Source organism: Pelophylax lessonae (assembly GCF_965119305.1).
Source record: "Pelophylax lessonae genome assembly, chromosome: 2".
NCBI classification, from domain to species: domain Eukaryota; kingdom Metazoa; phylum Chordata; class Amphibia; order Anura; family Ranidae; genus Pelophylax; species Pelophylax lessonae.
This window is the reverse complement of record NC_138769.1, coordinates 714098642-714123119: the sequence shown is the minus strand read 5'-3', so window position 1 is coordinate 714123119 and position 24478 is coordinate 714098642. Positions and strand designations below refer to the sequence as shown.

Here is a 24478-nt window from a genome sequence, read left to right as displayed (position 1 = left end):
AACGTGCTGTGAGACGAAACGCGTTGGGCAGGGCCAGAACCTGTGACGTCATCACACCCGCCAATGTTGGTTGTTGGTGAGGCTTTTTTGCTGTTTGATTGCTCATGTTAAATTTTAGTAATGGGAGTACCTTTTCACTTTTAATAAACAAACACACATCTAGCAGTATTAACACTATGTGCGTACTTTGTCCTTCTTCCTCTATGACGGTTTTTACATGTGACCTGGGGATAAGGCATTTGAAGCCAGTGGATTTCATAGGCCGAGATCCAGTGGACTGGATTGAGTTAACATCTGGACACCAGGAGGTGGCCGTGTATTGTGCTTGTTTGGTCTCTGTAAATGAGGATCTTTTTGATCCGGTAAAGCCCCGTACACACGTACCGATCGTCGGCCGACCGATCGGCCGTCTTTTGTCCCCGGGCTGTCGTGTCCGCTGAAAAGTGCAAAAGACTGCACACAAATTTTGTCCGCCGACTGCAGAAGTGATGTCATGTGATGGTTAACTTTCCCTGTGTTTTTTATTTTCTGAGCATGCCCAGTCTTGCAAATCTGCTGTCTGTCGTCCGAATTCTGTACTGACTGGCGAACAATCGGCCGTTCTGGTGTCGGCATACAAAAATTTTAATGCTTGCATGACAGATTCTGTTCGGCCGAAAGTGCGCTGTCGGCTGTCGGAAGCATCATACTAACAAGCCGAATATCGGCCGATCGTTCGGTGGCCGAACATTTTCGGCCGACAATCGGTACGTGTGTACGGGCCTTTAGAGGCTTTCATGTTTGCGATGGAATTTCAAGTACTTTTCATGCTGTTGGGGTGGCTTTGGAATGCACCATTATATGATAGAAGAAATTTACTATTTTCTCACTTTTTTCTGGCATATGGATTATTCATTTTATTATTCATTTACTTATACAATTGCATGGATTGAAATTTTGCACATTTCTTATATATTTATCATTATTATTTGCCCAGTATTAAATCAATATTTTTGCCAGGAAGCACACCTTAGTTTGTATATATACACAAAAATAATGTGCCTGAATTAATAAAGGAGATGAGAATTTTCACTCCATAAATGGTAGCTGTGATGACCTGGAACATTTTTTCTATCCCAGTGACCATAGTCATTGGTACAAATAGAGAGGATGAATCTCCCCAGTGGAAATAGGGGGAAAAAAACAGTAATTTTCAACCTTTTTTAACATGGAAGAACTCTTGAAATAACTTTCCAGGCCCAGGGAACCCATGCTCATATCTACTTTTATATATAGGGCGGCACAGTGTAGTGGTTAGCACTTTCACCTAGCAGCAAGAGGGTCGCTGGTTCGAATCCCAACCACGACACTACCTGCCTGGAGTTTGCATGTTCTCGCTGTGGTTGCGTGGGTTTCCTCCGGGTACTCCGGTTTCCTCCCACACTCCAAGACATACTGGTAGGTTAATTGGATCCTGTATAAAAAAAAAAAAAAATCGGCCCTACTGTGTATATATGTGAGTTAGGGACCTTAGATTGTAAGCTCCTTGAGGGCAGGGACTGATGTGAATGTACAATGTATATGTAAAGCGCTGCATAAATTGACAGCGCTATATAAGTACCTGAAATAAATATACAGCTTAAGGTACATTGGCTTGGTGGTCAATGAGGAGGAGGGTTTGTTCCTCCAAATGTGGCAACTACAGTTTACCATCTGTGGTCATGACCTTTATGACTAAGCCCGTGGGAGGGTGAAACGTGTCACAGGAGTGTGGCTTGGAAGGAGACACGCTAAAGTTGATTTCTCATACATGACCATTGGGCTGGTAGCCAGGGTGCTCCTTACCTTTGTTGACCGTCAGCTTCAGTAGGTTGAGCAACCCCTTTGGGAAGCCAGCACCCAACAGTACTGTGAGCCACCAGGCTGTTTGTATGATTGCGCTTGGAGTGGGGCTCTTTACTTTCTCAGGATCACCTATTTCTAGCTATTATATATTATGGTCATGTAATATTTCCCAGCTTACTTTGCAACTCACTGTGTGATCGATGGGTGCAGCTAAGAGGACACTTGTGATATGACCTGCAGATGTCCATTCAGTAAAATCCATTCCTTTTCTTGGGATGCACAGAACTGATTCGTGCTCTTGCCACGTGGGGTTACAGTAAGAAGCATAAAACATAATAAAGCCTATTGAAGCTTAGTTCAGCTTCACTCTGGCAGCTAAATTCTCCGGAGGAGCCCCTGTCAATCACACTGCTGGAGCCGCCCTGCAAAGCAATGGAGAGTGTTATGTGGGGTGACTAGCTAAGGAGGAAGTGCATGGCTTCCTTCCCAAGGAAGACTGGACCATGCTCAGAGAGAGTGGCAACGCAGAAGACAGAGCGTCAGCTGGTATGGCAAAAGTACAAAAAATTGGCAGGATCACCATGTATTTACCCCCTACTAATAGAGTTTGGAAAGAAACTTTAGCACACAGTGTCAGGAAAATCTGATATAGCGCCAACGCCACAAAATAAATTTAGGATTGTGGAGCAACCTTTCTACAACTGTGTGCAATACACAGGGAGTGCAAGGCAGTGGGTCGGCATTTTGAGGGTTAAAACAGACAATATTTTGGTCTATCAAATGCCATTTGAAAAGCGATCCACCGCAAAATATTAGCTGCATGTGTGAACAAGCCTTTTTTTTTTAGTTATATGCTAAAAAATAAGTTGCAGGCTGAGCATAAAACCAGTCTGTAGGTAAGTAAGCTATCTGAGCTGAAAAAAAAAAAAAAAATTAAAAATTTTAGATCATTTTTTTTTATTAATTTGCAATTCATTTATCAAAAAGTGATTGTGGAGGTGGGGGACCAGAAGAGGGGCATTGTAAAAATCTCATCTGTGTCAGGAAATATATTCAAATTAAATGATGTGAGTTTTACACTCCATCCTGTGCAGAACACCTTCCTTGAAAAGCACCAAAAAAAAAAAAAAAGCTTTTGAAATATACGGCATAAAATTGAAAATAATTGGATTATGAACATTGAAGAATGGATCCTGTTTCCAGAGGGAAAAAAAACAGCTTCAGAAGAATACTTTTAGCTTGTCAGAGCTTGACTCTTGCTATGGCAAGTGACCGGCAAATTGATTTTGGCACTGTGGGTAGTATGATATGGACTGTCCCCCAATTACCAGAAGAAGGGGAAAAAAAACCCTTCATGTCCTTTGCAGCTTAGATGAAACATCGCTGTGCAATATGGATGTGCGTGTAAATTATCCCTCTTTAAAGCTAGTAGTAGTTAGTCTCATTAACCGGACTTGGTCTGTAAGCTTGAAGAACTTTCAATTTCTCCAAGCCACTTCTTAGGTTCTAGTTCAAGCCAGGAAGATACCCCCGCATTTATATCCCCACATAGCACCTTAATCTTTTCACCATTGAATGGGTCAAGGCAAATGTTGATTGTCCAAGAACAGGAAGGTGTAAAAATTGTGGAATTCCCTGTTCTAGTTACACAATCCCAGTCTTGGCATCAAAGCCTGTGTAGGTGATAATCCTTGCAGTCATGTGGTTTAAAGTGTGAATTGACGTCATATTGCAAGGGTAGAGATTATAAAGCATTATATGTGTGGAAAACAAATGAGTTCAAAGACCTCCACCTTTAGTCAGGGGGTTCTAGTTTGATGTAGATGGCAGTTTTCATGCCTCAGTTGTCCTCTCTGCCTAAAATTTGCACTTCATGGTCTTAAAAAGACTGGTCCTTTTCTTTTGGTATTGGAAGACTACCGAGTCTTGACCTTTAGTAGTCCTATATTTGGTCTTTTTTATTTTTCTCTTTCTTGAAAGGTTGCTTCATCTCTACCAGTGTTGGGGGTAACTAGTTACAAAGTAACTGATTACAGTAACTACATTACTTTTTTTGGTAACGAAGTAACGTAACTAGTTACAATACTAATATTGGTAACTACACTACTTTACTAGGCTATAGGAGGTAACTACACTACTTTACTAGGCTATAGGAGGTAACTACACTACTTTACTAGGCTATAGGAACGCGCTTTCCTGCGTCACCCAAGCCGTGCGATACAATCGTTATTTCGAAGAATAGAGAGGGATGAAGTTTATGACTTTTTGTTGCACTTTATGTTTTATTCTGTTTTTTCAGGTTTTGTTCTCATGTTTCCCAAAGCCTGTGTTTATACAATAAACTCTATGCAGAAAGAGTGTCATGTATCTTCTTCTACACGGTCAATTAAGAAAGAGGAAAGTAAAGTAATAAGTAGTTAAGTTACTTTTCAAATGCAGTAACTAGTAAAGTACTCTTGTTACAATTTACAGAAGTAACTAGTTACATTTTTTGAGTAACTACCCCAACACTGATCTCTACAATGTACAGGTCTGGGTTCCTTGCTACACTGCACTGCATATACTAAGTTAATTTGTGTCTGGGTATCGGGTCTTTTGGACGTACAAACATCTGTCTTAGTGTATTGCTGGGCTTGTAGGACACAGGGAAGCGATGTTTGGTACGTGGCAGACAGATGGGGTCAAAGATCTCCACCCTTAGTCACGGGGTTCCAGTTTGACGTAGACAGAAGCTTTCACCCCTCTTGCAAACCAGTTGTCTTCGCTGTTTAAAATATGCACCTCTCTGCTCTTGAAAGAATGGCCTTTTTCCTTAGGTGGAGGAAGACTGATGAGTCTGGACCTTTAAAATTTGCCCTCCTATGTTGCGTCATTCTTTTTTTTTCTCGAAAGGTTGTTTTATATCTCCAATGTACAGGTTTGGGTTCCTCGCTACACTGCACTGCATATGCTAAGTTAATTTTCTTGACTTGGGTCTTTTGCATGTACAGACTTCTCTCTTAGTGTACTGCTGGGCTTGCAGGACACAGGGATACAATGTTTAATATGTAGAAGACAAATGGTGTCAAAGACCTCCACCCTTAGGGGGTTCCAGTTTGATGTAAATGGCTGCTTTTACGTCTCTTGTGATGCAGTTGTCCTCTGTTTCAAATGTGCACCTCATTGTCCTTGAAAGAAGAGACTTTAGTAGGTGTAGGAAGACTGCTTAGTATTGACCTGTAGAATTTGCCCTCCCATGTTGGGTCATTCGATTTTTTTTTTGAAAGGTTGCTTCATCTCTCCAATGCACAGGTCTGGGTTTCGCACTACACTGCACTGCATATACCAAGTTAATTTTCTTCTGTTTGGGTGTTTGCTCTTTTGGATGTACAAACTTCTGTCTTAGTGTACCAATGGGCTTGTAGGACCCAGGGGTGAGAGGTTTGATAAGTAGAAGACAAATGGGGTCAAAGATCTTCACCCTAAGGCCCCGTACACACAAGCCGAATGTTGGGCGGCATTGGACAGTTCACTGTGTACTGCAGCCGGTCCAACAGAACCCAACTTACCAATGGCTGATCGCGCTGACCAAAGTGTTCATAATAGAACTCCTTTGATAGAACTCCTTTGGGATGAACTTAAGTGGAGACTGCGAGCCAAGCTTTCTTGTCCAACATCAGTGCTTGACCTCACAAATGCACTTCTGGAAGAATGGCCAAACATTCCCATAGACACACTCCTAAACCTTGTGGACAGTCTTCCCAGAAGAGTTGAAGCTGTTAAAACTGCAAAGGGTGGGCCAACTAAATATTGAACCCTACGGACTAGGACTGGGATGCCATTAAACTTCATGTGCGTGTAAAGGCAGGCGTCCCAATACTTTTGACAATATAGTGTACATGTGGGAATGATTTAAAAGGCTGAGGCTACCCAGTCTGGGCCCTTTCTCCAAGCTATAACCTTGGCAGTGCTAATGCACCCGTTGAACGCGCTGTCAGCTCAAGCACATACAACAGTATATAAGAAGTGGGGATTCATTAGTGATACATTAGGGCTACATCAACTGCACCAAAGGTTTCTAGTAGAGTAGATGGATGAGCCACAGAGGAGATAGCGTTCGATAGGTCATGGACTATCTGTGCTCGCCGCCAGGCATTTTTCAAAATAAGCAAACCATAACGTTCAAACTGAAGCAACCAATATTAGTCAATTAAAATTTGTCAGTCACTGAAGTTAATCCATTTCATATAGGGGATTTCTGAGCGATAGCTTGAGCTGCATATAGCATACCGTCACTGTTCTTTGCCCTTCCAGAAAATAATCCCATCGAAAGCTGAAGGCGTAAAGCAAACAGGTTCATATTAAACCCCACCATGGCATAACCCAAACGTGTATGTCAGGAGAAAGTGGGGGGGGGAGAAAAAAAAACACGTATGCCGTGCATCTCTGCAATACAGACGCATTTAAAGACCCAGCAAGTACAGAAAAATACAGACCAGATGGCTGCATTCCAGTACGATCCACTTTATTGGCTCATAAAAGTCCAAAATTATAGGCTGACATAAACACGACAAAGTAGTAGATGGTTGACGCGTTTCATCTGTTATGAGTAAGCGCTGATAGCGTGAAACGAGTCAACCATCTATTCCCTTGCTGTGTCTATGTCAGCCTATAATTTTGGTCTTTTATGACCCAAAAAATTGATTGTACTGGAGTGCAGCCATTCAGACTTTCTTTGCTTTCTACAGTGCAGCCTGCAAACTGGAAGGTGTGTGGGGGTATATGCAGAGTGGACGTAGCTGCAGCTGAGTCTTTTTGGATAAGAGAGTTCCAGATTACAAATAGATACTAGTTGCATTCGGCTCCTAAATCCTGGTGTAGGCTGACAACACACAGCATTTTGTGAACTGAGTGGTGTCAGCCCTGCCCAGTTGCTAACTTCATTCAGATACACGTACTTTCCCCATTATCATTTTATGTTCCCAAAATATGGAGTAGGAGGGCTAAATACCCTCTTTGATATGAAGCAGGATGTGTACAGAGGACACAGGGCAGCTCTGAATCTCTGGAAGGTATTTTTTGCTCCTATCAAACAGATATTACAAAACGTTTTCAATAGTACATTTAACGGATCAAAAGGGAACAATTTAGAGAAGTTATCTGGGGTTTACACATGCTGCAATGTTCTTTATTACCCTGCAGTTCTGTGCTGGGACTTGAAGGAAATACCTGATGAGTATGCAACTCTATCCATGTGACGATGCTGGGCCAATCAGCGCTGTGACACAGGGAGCCCGTAACCTATGCAAGCTACTGACTTAGCAGCTCACTGCTAATACATGTAGCACTGCCCCTTGAGGACTGCCAGATTTCACACTTACGGGTCCCCCTTAGTTATCATTAGCAACCTTGACATGCACAGTCTCCCACTTTCCTCTTTAGCTCGTCCAATAATCACTCCTGAGGCCACGTGCCACTGCTACAGAGGAGGAGGCAGCCGCCACCCTCCCTTTGGGACTCTGCTCTCCAGCCAAAGACCCCCGCAGCACATATGCTCCTGGCTTTTATACAGTAAAAGAGAGAGCTGCTGGAGGCTGGGGGAGGGTGAGGGGGGGGCTGGGCGGGGAGAGAGCCGCTGGGGGGGGGGAGCCGCTGGAGGCTGGGGGGGGTAAGACCAGCTGGAGGCCGGGGGGGGTTTAGACCTGCTGGGGGGGGGGCCTGCTGGAGGCTGGGGGGGGGGGAGAGCTGCTGGAAGCTGGAGTGGAGAGAGCCACTGGAGGCTTGGGGGGGAGAGTGAGCCACTGGAGGCTGGGGGGGGGCCGTTTGAGGCTGGGGGGGAGCCGCTGGGGGCTGGGGGGGGGAGTAAGACCAGCTGGAGGCTTGGGGGGGGGAGAGACCTGCTGGAGGCTGGGGGGGGGAGACCTGCTGGAGGCTGAAGACCTGTTGAAGGCTGGGGGGGGGCTGCTGGGGGCTGCGGGGGAGTAAGACCAGCTGGAGGCTTGGGGGGGGGGGGAGACCTGCTGGAGGCTGGGGGGGGGAAACCTGCTGGAGATCTGCTGGAGGGGGGAGAGCTGCTGGAAGCTGAAGTGGAGTGAGCCACTGGAGGCTGGGGGGGAACAAATCTATGGGAGAGGCAGGAGGAGCCACAGCCGTTGATGTCCACAGTGGGATGGGAGCTGGTGGAGCCCATCATGCAGGGAGGTTTCCTTACTCCAGTGTGAACTCAGGCTCAAATTCACTATGGCAAGCCTGAGTTCACACAGGAGCGGAGGGGGAACCGCATGTGAATCGTGAGGGAATCGCACAGCATTACTGTTCAAATCACATGCAATTCTTTCCAGTGCGATTTGCACCTATTAATTTAGTATGGCTGCAAATCGCACAGCAAAGTATCAGTACTTGAGCCAAAGTATTGATACTCGTACTCGCTATATTTTTTAATTGACAATCGACTGAATTTTGGTAGATGACAATACGCATGGGCAGTAGAGCACTCCATTTTCTGATTATTACTTTCAATCGTATTTGCGATTCTCGGTGGATCAAAGATCGTTGAAATGACTCTAAAATTGCCGCATGTATGGCCAGCATAAGAGATTAAGGTACCCAGTGTATGATCCACCCACTAGACCGCATATAACACAAAACCTCACTTGTGTGTGGACTGGCCCCTTTAACGTCTGAATCTCCGGCTCGGTTATTATAATGTTTTTCTCTATTTGAGGTGTGCGGATCTCAGCACAGATCAGGTTTTTTTTTTTCTCTATAAACAAACAAAAACCTCGGATTCTGGCGGCTTCTGTGCCGTCGCCGGCTTATTTTCCTTCGCTTGATAAAACACTGAGATGACCCTGGGATTGGAGCGAAAAGACTTTGACGATAATTACAGAGGAAGCAAATGACAAACATTACCTGTGCGGATCGCTCATTTACAGATATTTACGAAATAATAGCCGCGCTGTCCCCATGCATCCTGCAATTACCCCATCATGGGAAATGCGTGAGTGACAAGCACTTCATATAATTATGGTGATGGCAATGATTCTGCCGTAACGTAGAGGGGGGAACAAAAAAAAAAGGCACTACTTACCCGCATCGTTGTCCTTCCCATCACCGCAGGACGTCTCCATGGACGTGTCGCACCCCGCTCCTCTCCATCCTAGCTGGCAGACGCAGTTCCAGCCGTTAAGGTCCAGCGTGCATCGTCCATTGCCATTGCACAGACCCGGGCATCCCTCTGGAAAAACGGATGGGTACGCTGGTTAGGTTATATAGGCAATATATAAAAATAACAAAAAAACACATTCTTAACACACCATCTAAGCATATTTAAACCCAAAAACAAAAAGTTCTTAGATGTAGTGGCAGCATTTGTTTTCCTTTTTTATTATCCCTGGTGATCCTGCCAGTAACACACTTCCCAAACTAGGGTGACACCCTAGGGCAGTGATGGCGAACCTTGGCACCCCAGATGTTTTGGAACTACATTTTCCATGATGCTCATGCACTCTGCAGTAGGGATCGACCGATTATCCGCAAAGCCGATATATCGAGGGCCGATATGCACTTTCCCCAATATATCTGAATTGGCCACCAAGGTGACCAATATTACCAATATTTCGGATGCCTGCAGCTAGAGGTATCACCCCCGGTACCGGCGTCCATAGCCGACGGTCGGCTGTCTTGTAATGAAAACAGATGCGACTGAGAAGCCGCTCGGCTGTCATTACAAGGAGAGGGAGGGGACGTCCCCCCCTCCCCTCCCGCCGCCTTCCATGGTTCGCCCCGGGTCTCCTGTCCCACCGGGAGACCCGGGCAACCAGCCTGCATGGCCACCGAAGACCCGATCAAAGCCGCATTCGGCTCTGATTGGGTCTCCATGTAAAAACCTGGAAGTGATGTCATGAGTGACATCACTTCCGGGTACTCGGCGCCAGATTAAAAAAAATGACAGCATTCAAAACAGCCAAACTTGGTGTTTTGAATGCTTTTAAGTGCAGAGGAGGGGTTTGGGGCCTTTTAGACCCCCAGAACCCTCCAAAAGAGTACCTGTAAAGTAAAAAAAACAAAAACATTTTTTTTTTAAATGTACGAAAATATAGGCCCATACGCTTTAACCAAAATATCGGTATCGGCAATGAAAAAACGATATTGGTCGATCCCTACTCTGCAGTGCTGTTGAGCATGGGAAATTTGGTTCCAAAACATCTGGGGTGCCAAGGTTTGCCATCACTTGGCTACCATTCCTGATTTGGACTACGAAAACCTCAACATGCTCTCATCTTGATCACATAAAAGGGAGGTGCTGTATAGTTCGCAGAAGATAGCTGTTAAAGCTGAAAACATTGTTTCAGATATTATTTCAGTACACAAGCACAGAGACACTGGCATTCTGGCAGGATCAATAATCCATACTTTCAGGAAATGTACTTAGCTTGAAAAAAGGCAGACATACACCATATTACCATGGTTACAGCTTGGAGAAATGGCTCAGACTGGGTAGCCTCAGCCTTTTAAATCATTCCTACATATACACTACACTGTCAAAAGTATTGGGACGCCTGCTTTTACATGCACATGAACTTTAATGGTATCCCAGTCTTAGTCCGTAGGGTTCAATATTGAGTTGGCCCACCCTTTGCAGCTATAACAGCTTCAACTCTTCTGGGAAGGCTGTCTACAAGGTTTAGGAGTGTGTCTATGGGAATGTTTGACCATTCTTCCAGAAGCACATTTGTGAAGTCAGGCACTGATGTTAGAGAGAAGGCCTGGCTTGCAGTCTCCACTCTAATTCATCCCAAAGGTGTTCTATTGGGTTGAGGTCAGGACTCTGTGCAGGCCAGTCAAGTTCCTCTACCCCAAACTCCCTCATTCATGTCTTTATGGACCTTGCTTTGTGCACTGGTGTGCAGTCATGTTGGAACAGGAAGGGGCCATCCCCAAACTGTTCCCACAAAGTTGGGAGCATGAAATTGTACAAAAAGTTTACGAATGCTGACACCTTAAAGTGGAGTTCCAATCAAAAGTGAACTTCCGCTTATCTGTCTCCCCCCCCCGGTGCCAGATTTTCCACCTTTCGGGGGTGGGAAGGAGGGGGCCGAACTTCTGACATACCTCGCCGCGGAGAGGTCCGACGGAAGTGGGGACAGGGTACCTGTCAAAAACTCTACTTTTTGAAACAGACACGGCCTGTGTGAAAGAGTCCTTTGAATTCAAGTCAAGAGTTTAAGTTGTGATGTTTGAAGATGAATTAGCCCACATCACCTGCAGCTACAGAGGTCACTGAGGGTTTTTTAAAGCTCTGCTTGTTAATAATTTGAAAAAAATTGTAATGATTGTGCACAGGTGCACTTTAAGGAGGGATGATTGTCACAATCCCTAATATACACACGATCATTAGAAAAAGCATTTACAGATCTGTGTATGGAATCCATAACTGTATTATGGAACAACAAGCATTAAAACGGTGACGGTAACAGTAAATGATAATTTCGGATACATCATATAATAACAATTGTAAATATAAAGAGGAAAGGATTGCCACCACTCCAGACCAGCCCAGGTGAACAAACTATAGGGAGTGGCCTCAGCCTACGTGTCTCCACCCTACCACACCCTCCTGATGCATTTCTCCCTGGTGGGCGGGGCGAAATTCATCTGGCTGAGTGGTATGGTGGAACTCGTAAGTTGAGGCCACTCCTTATAGTTTGTTCACTTGGGCTGGTTCGGGAGTAGTGGTGATCATTTCCTCCTTATATTTCCTTGCCCTCTGGATTGGTATTAGGATAATCCTGCACCCCATGCTCTGGAACACAGGAATATACTTTCACCTCTACTTCGAGGGGCACCAAAAGCTATATAACAATTCAAAATATGTACTTACTGAGAACACTCTATAATTTTCCAATACTGGCCATAAACTTGCCATTGCGTGGGCAATTTCAACCACTTCCAACCAAAGACTACTGACACAGATAAAAGCAACCAACCATTCACATTTTCTACCATGGCATAATAAAAATTATTGGTGATAGGCCCCCCTAATCCCTTTGACCATTTTCCATGATTAAAACTTGCTTTTAACAAGTTGAAAATGCCATAAAAATGGTCAGTGTGGACAACATGAAAGACAATCCAGTGGTAGGGTGTGACCACAACCAAAAAACACAGATGCAACCCTGCCAGAAGGTTTTTACTTTTTCTTTTTTTTCTTACATGTTAATAGAGGAAACCCATCAAAAAAGTAAAAGACAAAAGCAAAGAAAACAATTATATTGTTGCAAATTGTAATGTGTGTATTTTTCCCGCGCCTCGCTGTTGGTTAGTGACACAGTGCATCACAGAGATTGGCCAAAAGTAAGTCATGGGAGGTACAACCAGTGGTGTATTTAGGTTTTGTGCTGCCCTAGGCCTGACTAAGTTTGTGCACCCCCTAATTTAAATATGACCCACCCCTTCCTGTAATGGCCACACCCATTCTGGTTTATGACCCGCCCTGTCATCTGTACACTGCCCTAGACCTGGGTCTTGTCGGCCTAGGCCAAAATACAGCACTGGGTACAACAGGGCAGACCAGCCACCAATCACAAGAGCTAGCCAACATTTCCTCATCAAATCCTTAAAGTGCATCATGTGTCTGTTTATAGGTTTAAAAAGACCTTTTCCCATGACCGCTCAGTAAAAAAAGAAATTTTTCCATAAGATTCTAACATATTTTAGGCATGTTATTTATCTATAGAAGCATCCCTTGTGTAGCCATCCAAAAGCTCGGAGACTGCTGTTGGGTGCCGCCCAACTGAACTAAACTAATAGGACATAAGGCAAATAGCCTTGTCTATGCAGTGGGCAAGACTGCCCAGTGTATTCCAACACATTGACCCAAGATGGCTACCAGATCTTGTTTACTATCCAATAATACGGTTATTGCACAGCATCCCATTGGAGCAGAGCCCTACCAAATGCAGGGGCAGATCACACTGGTGCTTCCCCCTGAGATCCAACATTTACTCATGTGACATTACACAGCAAAGCACCAGGAGAAGGTTTAAGACTAAGTGCTGAGAACGGGTGAAACGCGTCAATATTCTTACCCCCCGTGTCCTATCAGGTTTTCAGGTCTGCATTTGGATAATAAAAGCTTTTTAGGAGTGCAGCCAACCAGAATATTTCTGCATTTTCAAAGCACTGTGAGAGCATAAAAAGCGTGTCCCACTTGGATGACTTCCCGAGCAGTTCTGCTGTGAAGTAGGATTTGAAAACAGACTCCAACTGGGAAAGTCTGCAGTATGTGACTTTACAAGGCAGCAAAGGAGACAAGCGGGGGCCTGGGTTCAAATTTTGCACTTGGGGGCCCTACCTTTATAGGGTTATCAGTAGAGCTGCACGATTCTGGCAAAAATGAGAATGATGATTTTTTGGCTTAGAATAAAGATCATGATTCTCTCACGATTCTCCAAATCTTTTTATTTTAAAGATTTACAACCTCTGAACATTAGATATATATATATATATATATATATATATATATATATAAAATCTCATTACAATATATAGTTCATTATTTTTTTCTTCAAGGATTACCTCCCCTCCTATTTTTTTAATATAGATCATTATAATATATAGTTAATTTTATTTTTTTTCCAAGGATCACTCCCTCCTCCTAACATATATAATCTCATTTCAAGTGTATGTATATATATATATATATATATATATATATATATATATATATATATATATATATTTTTTTTTATCTCTCATTATAAAATATAGATTCAATTTTTTTTTTTCAAGGATCCCCTCCTCCTCCCATCCTCAGGTGATGGAAAGATAGCTCATATGTGGCATGGCATGATGAATGAAGGGAGGGATGGAGTGCAGTGTCCCTGGGGCCTCTGAAGATACGCAGTACGGCCCATCAGTGTATGCAGTGGCATCACGTTTTCTCTCCCTGCTGACGTCAGTTCCTGTATCAGCAGCGGTGCCATTTGCGTTCCAGGCTGGCTCAACCGCGGCCAACGGCTTCCCCTACCGCCACTCAGAATCGAAAATTCGAGTTTGAGATCACATAGGGGGGTAAATTGATATTGCGATTCTCAAACGATTAATCGTGCAGCTCTAGTTATCAGTGGGTAAAGAATATCAGGTGCAGGTTCTAAGGAACTATTCCAGCAACGGTTGGCCATGGAAAAAAGGCCTACATATCCCTAAAAGGAAGCACATCTCTGTGTAAGCATATAAAACAAGAAACACAGAACATATTTGTGCATAGCTTCTTGGCTTACATGCCAAACAAGGTTTAATGAAATATGAGGCCCGTGAAGTGAAAAATTGTGGAAAGGGTTCAGAAGAGCAAAAATAGTCATAGTTGGCTAGTTCATTTCAATGTCGACTCAATTAACTCACCAAATATGGAATAAAAAAAGTAAATAATTAAGAAAGGAAAATGAATCAGAAAATACTAATATTCATGGAAAAAGGTATATTGTGTAAAGGCCATAACATTTTAAATATTTTATTTTATAGTCTGCAGTACCTTAACCACTTGCCTCTCTGCACTGTTTTACCTCATGTGGCTCCTGTAGAAAAAAGCTCTACTCCAAAGGCCAGGTGGTTATGAATAGTGACCATATGGGCCTTATGCACCAGAGTCCTGTCCGCAGAAATCTCACAGCCCTATGTACGGGTTCCAGCCCTGGTATCTTGGCAATGAGGGTGTAGGGAATGAGTGTCTACTCTAAAGCCACGATGACAGTGCCCGGAAACATACAAGACTTGTGTTGAGTTCACGGAAATCGTACAGTGCCACCAGAAGACCCTGATTTAAAGTTCTGGGTGAGCGGATCATTTAACTGGTTGTCTAATGTCATTTTTTACAGTAAATGATAAAGATGGATACTGGCTAAGATCATTAAATGACTGTCGGGTATCTCTAGCCTTAAACCTATTGGATATTGCTTCAAGATTACCTGCCTGATTTCACCAAATTCCTGAGAATTGTTAGGCTCAATATTGGCACAGTGAGAAAAAATTAGTTTGATTCAGCGCCTCACATTGTTAATTGGAAATTTAATATTGGCACAGGACACAAAATGGCTACCTGAAGAGTAAACATCATGATTAAAATTGTCTAAAGAAAAATAAACTGTTCTCATTGCCCCAAGAAACCTGTCGGCATTCTCTTTTTTATTCTCCCATGCTGGACAGGAAACATCATGGTGATTCTAACAAGCGGCCATGGGCAACAAGGACAATTTTATCCTGATCCATGTAGAAAATTGAGCTGGAAGTTCAGTGCAAATTCTCAACAATGCCTCTGTAAGTTCTGCTCTTATGGGAGAAGACATCAGATAATGGCTAGAACATTTTGGTGGTAACACACAGACAGTATGAAAAGTAAAAAAAAAAGGAAGACTGATACAATACCTTTCACTACCTTATCCAGATAGTGGGCTTGGGAAATAAAAGACAGGACATTTAAGGTAGGGTTGAATAAGTGTTGGGTGCCAGTCAGCTGTGCAGGGGATACAGAAGCACAAAGGGAAACAGAAGGAGCCATGTTACAACGATATGTTGTGGTACAGACAGAGAAGGGATGAAGGAACACAAGTGCAGGCTTGGAAAGCAACATTCATTCCAGACATGTAACTAATATGTGACAGGTCCCCTAAGCAAAATGATTACCCCTGCCCCTATGTTGTCCAACCTCATTGTTAAAACAAACCTATCAGGACCAAATTATGTGAACTGCCATTGTTGAGGAAATCATAACGTCCTCTGAGAGCACAATAAGCACTCAAAACTGATTTCAGGTGACCTCTGAACCCCTAAATTTAAAATAGCCTCAGACAAGGTGCACAAAGCCAAGGGGGAATTGATAACCTATATACCTGTAATTTAATCAAGATTGCTGTAAGCTCAAGATGCCTGAGGTGCTTGCAAGTGCTTTTGACAATGTATTTATCAATTTCTTTGTGCCTGGGGAGCATGATACACCATATGGAGATGACCTTGACTTTTGGTCAACCTGAAGTTAAACTTGCACCCTTTAGCTCTGGCCATACATTATACAAATTTCTTGTACAATTTTCCTTTATTTTTACCAAAACCATACATGAGGTCAAACCTAAACACTTACAATTTGTATGCAATCAGGCAGGCCCTTGCTCTACATAGTTGAAGGTAAATCTAAACTTAATTGAATATGAAAACTGTAATATGTATGGCCAGCTTAAAGTGGAAGTAAAGTCCACTTTTTAAATTGTACAGTAATCTACAAGTGAAGAGGTAGGTGCTCTTTAAGTGCCCAAATCTGTGGTGGTAGATCATACACTAGATGAGCTGCTTCCCAGTTCCTAATACACCAGGCTAACCTCATCTCTCTAATGAACTTATGAAAAGCAACTCTGAATTCAAGGTACTCATAGACATTAGATAAAGGCAAAACAGTGGATCAATTGCTGGGCATGTGAATGGAGTGTAAACAATCTGTCTAAAGCAGGTATGTCCAACCTGCGGCCCAGAGCCCCAGGCAATGCGGCCCACTGCCCCGACAATTTTATTTTTTTTTGATGGGGAAGAAGGAAGTCGGGTCGGGGGCACGGCCACAGCAGCTTTCAACTAACTGTAGGCAGAGGCTGCCTCGGAAGGGATCATCCTATAGTTGTGTTAAATTAGTGCTTGGGGGGGGGGCAGCAGCACGGGAAGCGCACGGCGGCGTTTTATTACTTATATACCTTAACTATAGTTTATATTTTATATGTGGCCAGAGAAACTTTCTCTACACTCAATGTGGCCCAGAGAAGCCAAAAGGTTGGACACCCATGGTCTAAAGTATCAGTCTACAGCCGGCAACAGATGGTTCTATTTTATTTCCTGCAACCACCGGTGCAGTGTTGATGGGGGAATCCCTCGGGGGGGGGGGGGGGGGATGCATCTGGGGCAGGAAAATAAGCCAAGATTTGGACCGTCTATGGCCGACTTAAGCCTGTATGAAAGTATTACATGTGTAAATTAGCTTTATACCATAATAAACTGTCTTTCGAAAAAATTAGCACATGCACTGGAAAAAAAAGACAGAATTAAAAAATAATACACTGATAGGGATGGGTGATGTAAAAGTAGAAATGATCGGTTTATATAAAAATATCTTTCTGTGCGAACAGTTATTCCCCCCTCAAGCCTTCCTAACCTTTCCTCTACTTAATATGTTAGGAAGTCCCTAACACTTATCCCTTCCCCAAGCAGAACCCTAGTATTTACTCCAATCCCTAATTCCTAAGAATAACCTTGAAAAAGGTGTATCTAAAGCTGTCTGTCCCACTAGAGAGGATTCCCTTCATTCTCCGTTCTCTTTATACCTCTTTATGGTACACTTAGACAACTGTGACCAGAAAATAGGTCCTTATTGGAAAACTTCCCCACGCCTTCAGTTTTACAAACCTAAAACTTTGGATATGCCCTAATTTCATTTCACAGCGACTAGGGTAAATATATTAAATCCTGACAACCACAGAATATACCTGTTGATCTTGTCAGAAATGCAGTGTCACTTCCTGTAAGATAAACTGGAAGCGAAAAAAAAATTTAAAGAGGAAAAAAGCCTAATTATAACTATTCTTAAAAGAAAAAAAAAAAATCTGTGTACTTGCCTACTCTTACACCAGCCTGGTCACATGATCCAGCAGCTTCCGCTCCCCTGTGTCAGAGATCTGCTGCTGGTGGCGAGAAGAAGGAGCAGCGACAATGGCTTGGCCATGGGAACCCATGGGTGACGTTGAGGCTCCAGGAATTCACAGCCATGGTCAAGCACTACCTTACACAGTGAAGCGAGAGATGCTGAATCGCATGACTGGACTGAATTAAAAAATGTAAGTGCACAGATCTTTTTTGATACAGGGTATGCAGGAGAGGTACAAGGAAGGGGGAGGGAACATTTTTAGGAATAGTTAGCGTCAGGCTTTACTACCCTTTTAACTTTTTCATGTATGCATAATGAAGATGAATAAAGACATGCATGTTTGAAGTCCAGCTTGGGTGGCAACCATGGCTGGCACTTCATCTAAGGGCTAGTAGGCTGCAATAAATTAAATTGGTGTTTTTGGGATTAGATACACTTAAAATAATTATTGCCCCCTAACCTAAAATGCTAAAAACTCATCACCCAACTCCCTAAATACTGAACCTAGCTTAAAACTAGCCTCTAACACTGAATTTAATGCTACAGAAACAAACTTACTTGAGGCATAGGTGCAAAAAACTACCAGTCCCACACCAAGATTTAAAAGTCCTGAGACTATCTGGGCTGGAGGTTCAGGTCAGCAGAACATATTGATTACCACATTAGTGTTCTACTGCTTTTTAACTGTCAAGTCACAGAATAGAGTAGGTCCTAGATGATGCTTTATTGCATAACTGCAGTGTAGAGTACACAGGGGGTCACTATATTGTCTCACTAGGGTACCTGGATTACAAGACTGGTTAATATATCATCAATATAGCGTAAATCCAAGTTAGTGGAAACCACTGGTCTCCTTTTTAAATTCTATCAGGACACATGTCAGATGGCAGCTTTCTGGTGGTTTTTAAAAGGAATCTAGCGGGGTAGTCCAAAACATGTAATTGGTTTAGGAGGAATAAATTAACCAAGAACATGAAGTAGGAGTTTTGGACCTTTATATCAAAAAGGAACAATTAGTGTTAACTATACCATTGAACCTAAAATACATTTTAAACCAACAATACTGGCACTGGTAGTAACAGGCCATAATCGCTAAAAAGACTACTCATCCGCTCCAATGGCATGGTTCCCTGGCTCATATCAGGTTGGGAGCCACAACAAAGACACCTCACTTATTTAGCCAGCACTAGAACGATTCCATTGGACCAGGTTAATGTTCTCACTGCTCACCTAGTGATCTTGTTGCTGGCAAGTTGCTGTGTATCATGGGCCTCAGTGTATGTGGAATCTCCAGTAGGTGTGGGAAATGGATGAATTTAGTTTATGGAGAAGTCACCCAAGTATAAAATCAGAGGGTTCAAATGCTGCTTATGTTTAGTAGATGAAAGCTGTATCAAATGTTTCTGTTCAATTCCCATCTAAGTGTGATTATAGTTCAGAAATACTTGTGGACAGTTGTCAATAAGAGGGGGGTATATATCTGAAATGAGACCTCTTCAGAAGGGACTGTTACCCAACCATTAAAATATTTTTTTCTAAAAGTATTCCTGTTTTGTCTATTTTTTGTGAAGTACTGAAAGAAGCTTGAGGAGGGAGCAAAAATTTATCACAAATTTCAGTAAGCGATATTTTTTCCTCTTATATCCGCAAGGTCACCGATCCGAAAAAACCTTGCTTACATCCAAGGACAATTCATACTTGATGACATGCTATCTAGAAGTAATGGTGTAAGAAGGAAAGTCATCATTACTATGTCTGGTGTGGTAAAATTAGGTTTGTCCTTACAGACATAGGATATCAAAAGGGAAGGCTTTTTAAAATAGAGACAAAAACATTTTTCTTTTTGCATAGATTAAGTGCCGGTTCACACTAGTACGACTTGTTAGGCGACTTGGTCAGCCTGACAAGTCGTGCACCGTCGCGGTCCATAGTGTAGTACAGGAACGATTCTAATAGGAGCGACACAAGTCGCTCCGACTTAGAAAAAGAGTCCTGTACTACTTTGGGGAGACCTGGAGCGACTTGCATTGACATTAATTTTATGAAGTCGTGCAAGTCGTGCCCAAGTCGCGGTGCACGCGACTTCACAGGTCGCCCACGAAGTCATGCCGCTTCAGTGTGAACCGGCACTAAGGGAGAGTTCTAACCCCTGGCATTTTTTTGGCCATCTATGTGCCATTGGAGAGTTTTCCCTTCACTTCCTGTCTTATAACCACAACAAGAAATTAAAGGAAATCCCCCTGAAGTAAGGGAATCCCTGGTTGTCACCAGAACCCATTAGACAATTTCCCTTCTAATATTCTGGGAACAACCCAACATTTTGGATTTTCCTTCACTTCCAGTGATAATGGTCACCAGGACAAATAGAGAGGTTGAATCACCCTAAAGGGGGTACAGACAGCAATAAAAACCTGGCAGGTGTTTTAATCCATCTCCCCCCATGTTTAAAAAAATTAAGTTTTGCCTTTGGGTATACTTTAAGACAAAAGCAGCACTTCAGATAGACCACTGAAGACTTAAGGTGGGAACACACGCATCAATATCATCATAAAATTAGGTATTTGATGCAACTAAAATAATTAAACTGAATTAAAATTGGCGAAGCAAAGACCCTCCATACAATCAATTGTGTGAGGTCTCAATCATTTTTGACTCTGCCAAAAACTTTTTGGCTGTGGCGGAATGGTGTCATCTTCTTCTGATGGATCAAACAAACATTTGTGCTTCAGGTATTGTAATTTAGATCGATTAATGATCGTCTTTAATAGATAATTTACATTAACAATTGATTGATCTCCAAGTTTTTGGCTACTTTTGTAGAGAACCTAACAATCTGATGGTTAACAGCAGTGCTTTCTGCCACAATACCCTACAATAATTTAAAAGGAACCTTGTGGAGTCGGGAAGTGGGATCAGGAAGGAATTTGATTCTTCCTGACCACACAGGGGCAAGATTAGCAAAAGTTACCCAAGGTAGGTATACTTCTTTATTTTGTGTTTTTCTAAATCAAAACTTAGATAATGGCAAAAGTTACTATGGGGACTATGCCTTCAGATAGCAGCAATCTGAGCATATAAACTAAGTATTAATAATGCCAAATCCTTAAATATTAACTCGAACATGGAAGGTTGAAGCTTTGAAAAAGGCGAAACATATTGAGCAATTGAACAAACACATAAGATTCATTGAGTACAGCATCAGCTGGCCCGGCTGGACGGCCATTGTTCTTTCTGCAATCCGTCGGCAGGACTCTCCTGGTGCCAATTCCATTATCTCTTTAAGGATTTGTATATAAAAAAATCTTCTTACCTCTGTATGAAATTGATACTCCACTAACTGCTACATATTGATATATAGTCTTTGGGCTTGTTTTCAAGCCATAATTTTTATATGTAATATTTCTTGTTCTCTGTTTTTATGATGAATTAATAAAAATCTATTTTACTTATTTGAAGTGCCAACAAAATCCTTGCCTCCCAACCTTCCATGTTCCAATGGCAAAAGTTAATTATTTTTTTTTTTTTTTTTACTGAACTTTGTAGTAAAGTCTTTTAATTCAACTATAAGTATATCATCCCTATAAATTAAAAAAAATATTGCAATTCAGAGAGAACAGACTTCTTCATTGCCACTGCTCCTGTGATTGGTGGGAAGTTGTTACACTGATTCCTAAAAATTTGGGGATTTCTTTCAGTTACATTTTCAGATATTTTAATTCAGAGAACTTTAGACTCTGATTTATTTTAAGATGATAGATTGCCAATTTTTCTAGCAATGTGTGTGGGTTTTGAGAGGAATGTACCAGAGTCAAAATTAGCAGAATATTATCTGTGAGTAGTAAAGAGTTTAAAGGTTTCTAACCAAGTTTGATACCGTGAATGCTTGGGGATGCGGACATCTGTGAAGCTAAAGACCCTTTTCAGGAAATAAAGAATAGTGGGGAGAAAGGGCACCCCTAGTGGGGGTTGGTGAGGATGGCAAAGGGTGATGAAGTGGCGTGAGAGAGTTTTATGGACGCAGTGGGAGATGTGTATAGTGTTTGTATGGCCTGCAGAAACAGACTCTCAAATCCTATGTATCACAAGACAGAGAACATAAAGGCCAACTTAATCTATCAAAAGCCCTTTCGGCATCAAGGCTCAATAACAGAGTTGATCCTTTTTTTCTTTTTTTTTTTTCTTGTGAATCACATCTCCTAAATTGCCTGTGCATCTTGTGTTCCCTGCTTGGTAGTACAGCACAAAACCTACCTGATCCATACAGAAAAGGAAGGGTAGAACCATTTAGCTGATGAGTATTATGGATAGGGCAGTTTAAATATATTGTTCATCATATTAAAAAAAGGAGTTTTCATTTTTGGGGATTAAAACAAGAAGCTATGTCTCATAGCAAACTTGTCAGGGCGTTGGGAAAAACTCAAACAGGGACTTAGGCTAAAAATATGAGTACCAAACACAGCCTATAAATTTGTGCCATACAGCTGACTACATAAGAACACTTTTTGGTGCAAAATGCCAGCCTCAAGAACAGGGGAGTTCTTGAAACACATCTCTTGCACCCAACCTAACCGGCAACAGGTAAGAGTTCAGTGGTTACGGTAGACCCCATTGCTGTTTAGGACAACAGGTTTTCCATCTGCTCAGTCAAGAACTTGGTCTTGGAGTTACACTGCTTCTTGGGATAGAGGCAGTGTCAAGAACCTTGTCTGAAAGCCATACACCACTTTCCACCTTGTCAGATGGTTCCACTGTCTTACCCTCCTATCATGGCCATTTTTATGCCTCACGCTTACTTGGGCACATGCAAGTGTAATTCATGTCTTTTTTATATTCATTCGCTAACTTGGTGTGCTTGTTTCTGCTTTTACTTAATCTTAAAATTTCTCTTCATTTATATGCATGTTTAAGCAAAACAGAGTGTTTGAGGATATTGTAGATACATGAAATGATGCTAGAATTGTGATGAAAATGTGTTGAGTTAACTCAAGGTCTCTTTTTAGTATTTTCATTATGTATGCTTGCACTTTTGATTGGTAGCCAGTAAAAATATGGGCCATATCATGTTCCTAACAATTAGCATATGACGTCCCTTAAGATAACCATTGTTACCTACATGTTTAAGGCAGGCCATATATTATAAGATTTACGCTCGATTCCCCCATCAATACTAACTGACACTGAATACCTCCCATGGAGCTATTGTGTTCTCACAGGTTGCCCTTGCCAGGAGAACACAACAATTATTACTAGTGGGTATAGCCGCTGAAAATAAATGCATGCTAGGAATCTGACATGCTGGTTGTGTAAGTTGATAGACGGACTTGGGTACAATTTCTCGGCTGGTCCCTGCTGAAGCGGCTGAGATACGAACCATCTATTGTCGGCTTAAAGTGGTTGTAAAGGCAGAAGGTTTTTTATCTTAATGAACAGAAAAAGCCTGTGTGCAGCTCCCCCTCCTCAGCCCCCCTAATACTTACTGGAGCCCCATTGTAAGGGTTCTTTCCTTGATTGCCCTTCTATCTGTTGGTAGGGTGCATGGAAACCCTACGAACGATCGGGTAATCAAGGAAACAACCCTTACAAGTGGTACCAGAAGTGGGGTTCGAACCCACGCAGACATATGTCCATATGTCCTTACACCCCTCTAGATCTAGCGAAGTTGAACAAGAGACTCGGCTGTCCGGGACTCCCCTCCTCATTGGCTGAGACATCAGCGCAGTGCCATTGGCTCCTGCTACTGTCAACAGAAGTCAGTGAGCCAATGAGAAGAGAAAGAAGGTAGGTCAAGCTGCAGCTCCATGTCTGAATGGACAGAGGGAGCTGCGACTCGGCTCAGTTGCCCCCATAGAAAGCTGCTTGCTGCGGGGGCAGTGAACATGAGGGAGGGGCCAGGAGCACCGAAGAGGGACCTGAGAAGAGAAGGATCTGGGCTGCTCTGTGCAAAACCAACTGCACAGAGCAGGTACATATAGACATGTTTGTTATTTTTATTTAAAAAAATCAAGACTTTAGTTTTACTTTTACTTTTATTCTCTTGTCCTCATATATCTTAATCAGTTTCATTGTATTCACCAGTAACTGGGTTCTATTTTTTTAAAAAACTTTAATAGAAAGTTCCTCCATCCACCATTGTGTGGATGGAGGAATCCAACGGGCCAGATAGGGAATAAAAAAAAAAGCTAAGCTTTTTTACAGTTGTGTTTAACCCTTGACATAGAGAGGTCTTTTAGTTGTCCACTTTTTGTGTTGCATTTTTTTAGCTGGCTATAGGTGGAGTAGAAGTCAACTGGATGTCAAGAGTTGCCAGTCAAGTGAGATTAGCTTGTAGCAAGGAAATATAGAGACTGCCAATGCTATCTTCTTTCTGTAAGTACTAGCTTCCTGGGTGTCATACGTATCCAAAGGCTAAACTATCAAAGTCATTTTAAGGATTTCTTATGACTTGTGACTAAATCAGAAGGCACTAAAGCCAGAGTCAGGCAAAAATAATTTTCAGGAGGTCATGATGGGTCCTATTCACATTCTTGCTACAAATTCAGAAGTGAGAGCAATATAGGGCCTCCAAATACGTACTTCCAAAAAGGTAGTGCTCTGGCACATTTACAGTATCTCACAAAAGTGAGTACGCCCCTCACATTTTTGTAAATATTTAAATTATATCTTTTCATGTGACAACACTGAAGAAATTACACTTTTTTAGAATTTAAAGTAGTGAGTGTATAGCTTGTATAACAGTGTAAATTTGCTGTCCCCTCAAAATAACTCAACACACAGCCATTAATGTCTAAACCACTGGCAACAAAAGTGAGTACACCCCTAAGTGAAAATGTCCAAATTGGGCCCAATAAGCCATTTTCCCTCACAGGTATCATGTAACTTGTTAGGGTTACAAGGTCTCAGGTGTGAATGGGGAGCAGGTGTGTTAATGCTCTCACTCTCTCATACTGGTCACTGGAAGTTCAACATGGCACCTCATGGCAAAGAACACTGATGATC

At 42.4% G+C, this 24478-nt stretch overlaps 1 protein-coding gene across 6 annotated transcripts in view; it reads right to left on the bottom strand.

Moving 5' to 3' along the window:
* The window catches only part of TENM4 (teneurin transmembrane protein 4), a 1723986-nt gene that overhangs the window by 125344 nt on the left and 1574164 nt on the right, over window positions 1-24478 (bottom strand). For 4 of the 6 annotated variants that reach the window (XM_082246029.1, XM_082246030.1, XM_082246031.1 and 1 more), the window contains 2 exons: window positions 15229-15255; window positions 8894-9040 (listed from right to left, as the gene is read on the bottom strand). In XM_082246029.1, the coding sequence (XP_082102155.1) occupies window positions 8894-9040; window positions 15229-15255 (174 nt within the window). The remainder of the gene's footprint in view (window positions 1-8893; window positions 9041-15228; window positions 15256-24478) is intronic. The other 2 variants (XM_082246034.1, XM_082246032.1) reach the window with 1 other exon arrangement.